Source organism: Lutjanus erythropterus, chromosome 20 (assembly GCF_056507025.1).
Source record: "Lutjanus erythropterus isolate fLutEry1 chromosome 20, fLutEry1.hap2, whole genome shotgun sequence".
NCBI lineage: Eukaryota > Metazoa > Chordata > Actinopteri > Lutjaniformes > Lutjanidae > Lutjanus > Lutjanus erythropterus.
This window is the reverse complement of record NC_139336.1, coordinates 8106807-8117536: the sequence shown is the minus strand read 5'-3', so window position 1 is coordinate 8117536 and position 10730 is coordinate 8106807. Positions and strand designations below refer to the sequence as shown.

At 36.6% G+C, this 10730-nt stretch overlaps 1 protein-coding gene across 1 annotated transcript in view; it reads right to left on the bottom strand.

Moving 5' to 3' along the window:
• Nucleotides 1-5440: 5440 nt before the first annotated feature.
• LOC146308145 (uncharacterized) overlaps nucleotides 5441-10730 on the bottom strand; it is a 112723-nt gene continuing 107433 nt past the window's right edge. Inside the window, exons 65-68 of the mRNA XM_084746269.1 lie at nucleotides 10157-10266; nucleotides 7898-7978; nucleotides 6479-6661; nucleotides 5441-6336 (exon numbers count right to left, since the gene is read on the bottom strand). Coding sequence (XP_084602395.1) covers nucleotides 6187-6336; nucleotides 6479-6661; nucleotides 7898-7978; nucleotides 10157-10266 — 524 coding nt within the window. The 3' untranslated portion in view covers nucleotides 5441-6186. The remainder of the gene's footprint in view (nucleotides 6337-6478; nucleotides 6662-7897; nucleotides 7979-10156; nucleotides 10267-10730) is intronic.

The following is a 10730-nucleotide window of genomic DNA, read 5'->3' as shown; positions in this document are numbered from 1 at the left end:
ATAATAATAATAATAATAATAATAATAATAATAATAATAATCATGTTAAATAATAATTTAATTTAAATAATTTAAACCCATGGAAATATTTATACAGAATAAACCTTTCTCTCAGCAGCTATGTTAATGTGAAATAGTAAGGTAAACACAGGTGTTACCAAGGATACTAATCAAGGTCCAGAGAGTTCAACAGCACTTTAATTAGTATTATTAGAAACACCTGTGTTTACCCTACAGTTTAGTGTTAAAATGGCAGCTGGAAAAAAAAGCTATTACTGTATTATTCTACTACTATTAATCTATATAGCTGAATTGCATGCATACCTATAGACAAATGTTGTGTTTTTGTATGTTCAGCTGACTAAGACACTCTAGGTTACACTAGAAATTAACTGCAGTTCCTTTTTAAAGGAATCAATGGGACCAAAATAAATGTCATAAAACAAAACAAAACAGAACATGAAAAAGGAAAGAGAAGAAAGCAAACACTGCACAACACAAAGCAAAGATGCAGAAGTATTTTAAATTTAACATTCATTGAAGGTTATTTAAAGTCAAAATAATTAATTGCGAATTACATTTGTTTGTTAATTACATTTAAAGAGTAGCTGTTGCTACAGTGTCATCAAAATTACTACTGCCAGACCCGACCACTGCTTCAGCTCCTGCTGCTTTAATTAATTTCTTGAAATTCCCTGAATTTGTCTTGCAATTATGATCAAAATGCATTTTATTCATCAAATACCTTCCTCAGGATATACAGTTACATGGGTCGCAGGGGGTGGGGGGCTGGAGCCTATCCCAGCTGACACTGGGCGAGAGACAAGTCAACAGTCCATCGCAGGACTATTATAGGAATCAGTGGAACAAAAAAAAAATCCCCAAGACACTAACAAAAACAAAAGAAAATATTAATACAACACAAAGATGAAGAGGGATTTTAAATTGAGAAATTTTTATAATCTAAGATTTTTAATGTCAAAATAATGACAAATTTTGAATTGCATTTATTTGGTTATTAATTACATTAAAAGTGAAGCTTCCCTAACATTCACACAGTTGCTAAATGACTACTGTCAGACTCCAACCTCTGCAGCAACTCCTGCTGCTTTTACTGCGACTACTACTGCGCTAATAAAGTTCTGTTCCTGTAGCAGAGCCTTTAACTTGAATTGAACAGAATTTTAATTAGTATCACTGGTAACACCAGTGTTTACTCTTCCACTGTGAAAAAGGTCTATTACATATAAAGAGCAGCAAGATTAACAAATGTTGCTACAACTGAATCTGAATTACTACAGCCAGACCACCTCTTCAATTCCTGCTATTTTGATTGCAACTCCTACTGTACTACACACACACACACTGTTCCTGTCGAAACTACTGATGCCAAGGATACAAACATTTCCATGAATAACTGTGGTGCCGTTATGCTTCTACTACCTCTATTACTGCTGCTGGTCCATAACAGATGACTGGTCAATGCAGAAGCCCTGACTCGCCACCACAAAATTAAACAAACCAATGAAAAAAAAGTTTCTTGTCAGGGATTCTTTGACTGAGCTCCATTTTTAACTTGTTCATTTCCTGTGGTGAGGTCATTCTAATGACTCGGTGACAGAGGGAAAGTCTATGAATTAGATTGGTATATTGCACCCTTGTACTTGCTGTGTCCCGTGAATGCACAGACTGAAATATATGAACAAGTGGATGAGTTGAGGTGAAATTTTGTACAGACATTCATGTTCCTCACAGGATGAATTCTGCTGATTGATCACTTGACTCTTCATAATTCCAAGGGCGTGATCTGGGTGGATGGTTGCTGTATGTTTTCCGTGGTCATATGTGTATTGTGTTTGTATGTATTTTCAAATGTTTTTAACTTGTATGCACTTAGTGCTTTTGTGCTTTCCTGTACTGATTTTGATATGATGCACTTTGTAACCTGTTTAAAAGGTGCATAAATAAAGTGACAGTTTTGGCTTTGACAACATTTGGAAACACTACCAGGCAATTTAGTGCACATATTCATGTTTCCCTCAGGATGAATAACTGAGATGATCCTATTACTCTTCATGTAGCTTAAAGATGAAAGAGATGGTTTAACTCTGATACATTCTTTGATCAGTGATTCAACAATTGTAACCAAATAGTAGTTTGGTCTTATGGGAGGGGGTGTTAGGTGTTGTGTGGTGTTTCTACTCTGTAAACAAATACAGGCTGTGGTTTGTCTTAATAAAAGTAGAGCCTGACTGATAACAGATTTTTGGATCCAATGCAAACATCAATTATAGAGAGTAACAAAATCCTGATATTGATGTTTCGGCTGATATTCTTTACTTATTCATATAAAAACCAAAATGACAGGGCAATGAAACAGTAAAATTTCACTGGTATTTTAATACTTATAAACATAGAACACCCTGAATATACATAACACTGCCCATAAAACTAAACAATCTGCATTATATTCTGTAAAGATACAGACTGATATAGTTGTGCTTGGCCAATATTGAGCCAATATATCAATCTGGCTCTAATTAAAAGTACTAAAACATTTACATTTCTGACCTGATTCAATAAGTTGATCAAAGGTCTATGATCTACATAAATCAACTTTTCTCCTACTCCATGTAGACCATAAACCTTGAATAGAACAGATCCAATATTGACTTACTGTAGCAACAGGCCAAAGCGGTCAAAGTGGCATATACATATACATATACAGCCATGTCCTCTGTCCTGTCTTTCCAGGTTCTGTCCTCCTCCTCCTGCAGTGTGTCTGACTGCAGCTGCAGTCAATCAGTAATCAGGGCCTGGAGCTTAAAGAACCCACAAGCTGGAGGTCCCATGGTTGTGTTTTTGTCATATCATTTGTTGTATTTTAAGTGTACTCTTCTGTTTTTCACTCTGTTAATAAATATTTTGTTTATGCTTATAAATCAGTTGTATTGGTTCCTTTTCCCCCAGTTTAAATTTATTGATACTCTCTTCATCCCCTGGACATTCACAATGTCCCAGCCTAAAGTTTCATTTATTGAAATAACTGCTGCTAATAATGAAAAAATGCACAGAGTCAGTATTTGGTTATGTATTTTTTTTTTTTAATTCAGCTGACACAATTCTTTGAATGAGCTGTTGGAGGGATCACACAAGACAGATGTCCAGCATGTCATTTCATATTTAAAAAAAATGATCATTTGTACAAAACAAAGTAATAATGATCTGTCTCAGCCAGCTAAGGCAATCATATGGAATGATGATATGACAAATCTAAATACAAAAAGAAAACACTGAATATTAAACACCAGGCAGGAATTACAACCCTGTGGCTAAAATGCCTAAACTTTTAATTTGTCTGGTTGAGATTAAGATGAAGTACATTTCCTCCCTGTTATATAGCAGAAACACGCCTCAGCCTCATGAACAACTTGCAGGGCCTCAGCTGAGAATTTGGTTTAAAGCAAGAAAATGAAGTTTTGGTGTTTTCGAGCTGCAGAGTTGCTGTTTTGGCTGAGCTGGTCGACTCCCTGAGATCTCACTCAAATGAATCCTCTCCTGCCTGCAGACTGCGCACCACACTGCTCATCACTCACTGTTGGACGCCTCTGGGAACACAAACACCAAAATCCTGATTCCGCTGAGAAGCTACAAGGCTCGCTTCTTTTCTCTGGACCAAAGCACTTCTCAGATTGAATGAAGCAGAAATTCAGGTTGACGGCAATTACTCAGTGCTAAATGGATGGTTAATAGGCACTTACTTTTTACCAGGGGGCCAAAGTTGCTCTGCAGGTCCAGGGCACTACTCCTGCACTTTCTCTACAGCTTAGGCGTGATCTTTACAGTACAGAAAGTATTGTTGAGACAGTATTGTTCTGGGAGGAGATAGGCGATCTGTAAGCTATGGCTGCTTCACTTCAGTCTTTGGTTTACATGAGAATAACAGAAAAAAGAGAGAATCTCCTCAATACACTTGAATTTATCATTTCTATTGTTAAGACTGTAAATAATCTAGTGTAAACATGTCGGACAGGTACAGGGAGGTGAATGAAAATGTGGTAAACTCTTGTTCACTGTCAGCAGAAAAGTTATTAAAGAAGCAGCTACGTTTTTGTTGTAGACCTTCAGGGAAATGGGGGAACAAACAGCTGACTGGCTATTTTGTTTCACTTCATTTTTCAATTTGACATTGTGTTCATGTTAGCCGATTTTTGTTTGAAAGGGAATACTTTTTCCAATTTTTCCTGCAATCTTTTCTAATGATTAGTCTTTTTATGTTTGTACTTTGGGTGAGGGGTCACTCTTCTGTTTCTGCTTGTGAGGTTTCTTCCTTTTTCGCTGTTAAAGGTTTTTTTCTTTTCTGTACAAAGCCTTGAGGCAAGTTGTGATTTGTGATTCTGGGTTATATAAATAAAACTGACTTAACTATTTTAACAGATTGTTGAATATCTGATTGTCTCAGGTATCCCTGTGATTTGACCTGTTTGTGATTCAGTGATGCAGCCTGTGGCTATTTTATAAGATGCTGCTTACGTATTGTTAAAAGCATAATGAAGATCTATGACTCAAACTTATTCAACATTTTCTTTGACAACAGTGTGCAGGAGTTCACTACTTTAAAGGAGAATGCTGGCACTATCATATTCTTTCTCATTGTCAACAAATTTCATGAAAAGAGAAAACCAACAATGCTTTAGTCCGTCTCTCAATGCTTTCTGTGGTATCCTGCGTGTGAAACCGCTCTACAAACCTTTAAAAACACATCATAATATACTGTCTCATTTTTTTTTTAAACACCTGGGCTCTAGTTTGTAGCAAGTGCAGTCAACCAGGAGTAAACAGGCCTTTGTTGAGGACTATTGTCAGCTGTGGATTAAAGAACATTTGGTGCTATAGTGAGTACTTCCAGTTTGTGGGATTGAGTCAAAACTTTGGATTAACACACACTTGTTGGTAGGACTAATTCAGTGCTGGGTTTGGTCTTTCCATGGATTTATCCTGCAACATTTCTGATCTTAACATTTCGTAAAGGGAAAACACAACTTTTTAAGTGGATGTCAAGTCAGTGTTGAAGGCTAATGTAGTGTAAGTTCCTCAGTGCATGATATATTGACAGAGAAAGCTGAGTTTTCCTGTTTGGCAGTGCCTACATGTACCAGGATTCATTGCACACAAGCTTCTCACACCCACGTTGCTGTGTTTCATCACCCTAGCCTATAGCTATTACTTTTTTGGACAAAACATAGTGTTAAGTGACAAAAATACTTCTTTTTCATGCCCTCTGATTACCTAAAGGAGGAGACTCATCTAAGCTGTAGTTCTTCCTTAACACTGACAACATCATTGTGACATCACTGGATACAGGAAGAACAACATATTTGTAACAAGAGAACTTGCTGTCAGGACATCCACACAAAAAGTGGGAAATTTTCTCTTTAAGCCTAAACTTCTAAACTGACCAACATACTGTGGAAACAGCAGCTTCAGTACCCATGTATATCATTAATGTATCATACCTGAGATGTAAAAACAACATACAATTATATGAAACTGTAAAAACAATAAACAATGTGTTGTATTTTAACAAAATGAGGACATTTGGTCTTGCAGTTGACAAAAGACAGCACCAAGTATGCATAAGACAATGAGTCTGACTGTCCCCCTCTGGTGTTTTTGGATTAAATAAATGTTGGTGTCTAAAGTAAAACTTGATCAGCACATCTGAGTTCACTTACAGTATTAAAGTAATGGCCTGGTCACATTCGGCCAATGGGACGACAGTAGCTGTGTCCCCATGCAGAACACATTGTTAAGAGGTCAGTTAGACAGTCTGACTTTTATATACACAATGGGCAGGCTATGACGAAAGCCCAAAATACATAACAAAAATCAAAAATGAGAAAAAAACATTGTATATAAAGGATAAAAAACATACATTTTTAAATTATTCAATATGAGATAAACGTCTCTGTAAACAAAATCGACTTCTCCGTGAAAAAAAGCCACTTGTGTCCTCTCAATTTTATGAATACAAAGTCAGTTTACTTGAGAGATCGAATCCCCCAAAATAAGAGGAAAAGGAAGTGAAGTCTATTCCAGTTGTCCTCTCGGGGTCCATGATTTGAACAGAGGTTTGTGTCCGGGACCTGTGAGTCTTCTGGGACGATGCAGCTTTGTAACATCCTCTTAGCTGAAGCACACAGGTCCGACAGTGAAGCCAAACTGGTGTGTGAAGTTCTCACCTCCCATCACTGCTACGTCTCTCAGAGGAAGAAGCTGGAGGTCCTCAAACTCAAACACAGACTCCCGGGGTCCAGAGGGGGTCTCCTCTCCAGGCTGACACATGGGAGACAGAACATACTTTAATTTAATTGATGTGGAAAGACATTTCAAATAACATGATGGTACGTAAGGAAATTGAAAAAAGAAGTCTCTTCAGAGCACAGAGAGAAAAACAGCTTTGAAACTTTTCACATACCACACAGTCTTTAAGTGCTCCGAGGTAACTTTGCTTCCTTGTGTCAGTGAGGAATTTGACGTCTCTGTCTGTCTGGCCCAGTCTATGTCCAGGATGGCAGGAGTAGGTCAACTTTTGGACAGCAGAGGTGCTGTGCAACCTCAGGAAACGCATCTGGACCACATTAGCACCTGGATAGTAAAACTGATAAAAAGGAATAAGAATGTAATGTATCAGGAACAATGACAGCTGGATCCTTGTTACAGTAACAAGCAGCTACTTAGCCTGTTTTAGCGCAATGTTTTGGTTTCACAGCATATTTACAGTCTTGATATGTTGATGACATGTTTTTCAGATTGTAGTGGAGTTCCACTGTGGAGTTAAATGAGTGCCATAATAAGACTAAATCTGTGAAATAATAAAAAAAATAATGTGGAAATATAAAGAGGAATAAATAAAAGAACAAATTAGTACATAAGAATGTGGAAATGTAAAGAAAATATTTAAAAAGTAACAAAATGAAAATGTGGACATGAAAAATAAAGTAATTCATATGTGTGGAAATCTAAAGAAAAACAACAAAATATAAAATATAATATAATATATTAATATATAATATAAAATAAGACTTTTCATTTATTTTCACATTTATTTGTTAATTTCTTTCTGTATATATGTATTTTATTATTCCTAAAAATGCATTTGTACATATAAATACCTATAAATGCATTTATTTATTTTATAGTGTCCTTTAATTATTTCCCTAATTCTATAGTGAAAAGCAAAAACAACACAGAAAAGAATAAAGAAAAAAAAAAGGATGAAAAGAAATGATAGAAAATGTGGTGGAAAATCTGAAAATGAAAACAGGCACAAAGACCAAGATTGTCTTTGTGGTGTTTTAATAGAGCTTTGCAGAGGATCAGTACACAGTCACACAGAAAGTGTAAAAGGAACTGATAATGAGTCAAGAATGTAAATCTGTCTCATAGGGTTAGGAGATGAAGGAGGTTGGGTCAGGATGGACCTGAAGTGCTTATTTGGGAGGGTCAGGATGTGATTGTGTTATCAGAAGTTGTTGTTCCAAAGGGAGAACAGCTGTGTGTTCAAGGACGAGTAACCAGTTAGTGTCTGACAGAACATGAGAAGTGACAATGAGGAACAATAGTGACCAGTTCAGCATATAATTTTCCCACTACAAAAAGTAAATATAAATGCAGTAAAATAGACTAATTCATATGCAAAATAAATGTATATTAAAAAAAATACTAAAAACTAAACTAAATATAAACAGAAATTAATAAACAAATAAATGTGTATTTGTGTCCAGTTAACACCAATGACTGGTTGTAATGGATAAACTAATCCGTGATTTGGGAAAACACCCCAACTAGAGTAGATGCTTTGTTGTGGTTGTTCTCTTCAGAGGGGTTTACTCACCTGAAAGCCCTGCTCCAGCCTGCTGAGCCACTGAAAAGATCCCTCTTCAGAAAATTCTTCCATCCAGGCTTTCATGGCCAACTGCAGGCAGAGAAAAGAAGACACACATTTGCAAATCTAAATGCCAGTGGTGCTTTCATATGAGAGACTTGTAAAGGTCAGTGATGTTCAGACAGCTGCTGATGAACTCTGGGTTAGAACCACAAGTAAATTGGCTACCTTAGTGCGAGATGCACCCCAGACCAATTCATATTACTCTTTGGTTGCGTGAGTTGATTTTTTATGTAGTATTGACTGCATTAGAGTGGAGAAGGTGAGAGGTGAGAGAGGTGTGTTTTCATGCAGACTGCACTACAGAATGAGAATCGTAACATCTGTGTCCTGATTGTCCTTTGGATGAATGTGTTGTCTCATCTAGCCACACGTTGCTCCCCCGCCTTCACACAGGAAGGGAACATTTTTCATTTGCAAAGTTTTATTTATTTAATCTCTGCTTTTTTTATGAACATTTTTTTTAGAAAGCAATACAGGAATTAGTTACTAAATTCAATATACCTCTATGTATCTAAAAAAGGCTAAGATGAATGATAAAGCTCATTATTTTGACCTCTCATGACTGTTTTTGTGTACTATATATACAGTACACTGCAAATTATTGTCCTGCATCAAGCAAAAAAAAAAAAAAAACAACTGAGGAGATTGATGAAACTACTAAAACTGAGTTAAAAGCTGTCCAACACATTATTAAAACCTAGAAGGATAGTGGTGAACCATCATCTTCCAGGAAGAAATATGGTCAGAAAAAAATCTTGAATAATCATTGTCAGAGATAATTTAAATGTTTGGTGAAATCAAATCATAAAAAATCAACAGTGGAACTCAAGGCTATGTTTAATAGTGAAAGTAAGAACATTTCCACACAGAGTGTGAAGAGAACTCAAGGACTCAATCCTGCTCAATACTGAATGAGCAGGATTTTCCTTCAATGGAATTTTTCTTCCCTAATGGACATACTCCAAGATGACAATGTCAGGATTCATCAGGCTCAAATTGTGAAAGAGTGGTTTCAGGGAGCATGAGACATCATTGGCCACCACCAGAGTCCAGACCTTAACCTCATTGAGAATCTCTGGGATGTGCTGGAGAAGACTTGGAGAAGATCTTGGCGAAAAATTATTGCAACGCTGGACAGAAATAAATGTTGTGACGTTGCATAAGCTTATCAAAATGATGCCATGGTTAATGCGTGCTGTAATCAAAACTAAAGGTGGTCCAACAAAATATTAGAGTGTGTGACTCTTTTTTGGCCAGGCTGTGTATTAAACCATGGGTTTTCTCCCAGAAGCGGGTGTGGCTTTGCCAGCTCTGGCTGGATGACATATTGCTAGTCATCAGTCCAGTACAATCTGCTGATAATGGCATACTTAATCATTCATTTCGTAGCCAGTATGCAGTACCTACTGACTCAGTATGTACCTGGCAGTATGGTAGTATGGTACGAGAGTGTGATTTTGAACACAGATGATGTTTCTGAACAGTGGCCACTGTGGAAACAAATGGCATTTACAAGTTAATGCTAAAACATAACATAAAATTAGCACAAGTAGAAAGGAGATTCATTAAGTTATTAGTGACCTGACTCAGCAATGTCAGTTACACAACACAGACTGCTAATATAAGCTAACATTTGCCACCATAAGCTACTGATCAAACCAGATCAAATAAGGCTGTTGCAGCAAAACTTTAAGTGTAAAAACTTGAGCAAGGCTGCGTTTTATTTCTTATGAATTCAACTTTTCATTCGTGAGAGGAAGAATGTGTTACTTCTTACTTGCATATTCTCACAGTACATAAAACACAGAGCCTAAATTCACTGAAGGAAGATGAGTGAAGGACGGAGGCAAACATGAGACAGACTGATTCACATTAAAATGCATTTTAAATAAGTTAAAACACAATTTCTTAAGAAAATACAACTATGTATTTTATTGGTATTTATTAGTATAAAATTCTTGCTATATTTTTAGATAAGATTTAGGGTTGGAAAAAATGGAATTTTCCTTTAAGGTGCCTGTGTCATAAGTTCAAGTTCAAGTCATCCCTACAGGAGTCTCAGTCATCACAAGGGAAGTGTGAGCTGACTGACAATTCAACAAATTGAGATTCAGGTCGTACAATGTGACTATGTGAAGTTAGCGGACACGCCATTGATCCACAGGTGCAATTTCCAGCAGCCTTTCTCTGGTGATGTCTTTATACCTGAGAGTCTCGAGGATGAAGGCAGGTCTGTTTTGATGTGGAGGAGAAGCTGCAGTAGGCCAGCAGAGCGTCGGCTGGGCTGCCCTGGTTGGGGTCAATGTAATACATTCCTGCAGAGAAAGGGCAGTGAGAGTTCAATGAGATCTGCACGGAAGAAAGTCAGGTGCTCCACACTTACAGACAGATCTGAGCAATATATAACCACGACAACATTGTGGACTGTACTAAAGAAGTATCAAAGACGTTAAAGTGTAAAATACTTTTCAATACATTGTAAATTTATTACTTCTCCTTCTTTTGCTCAGGACAGACTGATTTGACACTTTCTACCAGCTCTTCCTGGACTATTAGCAAAGTGGTAGTAACACCTGCACAGTTCTCCTGTGACAGTACAGTAATAAAATGGTTATATGTATGTTTCCTGAGCCTAAAGACGCACAATAAACACTGCTTTTCTCATTGCTAGAAAAGTTAGAGAAGCACATCAATCAGGTAAACAACTATCTATATTATATCATAATATATATATATATATATATATATATATGTATATATATATATATATATATATATA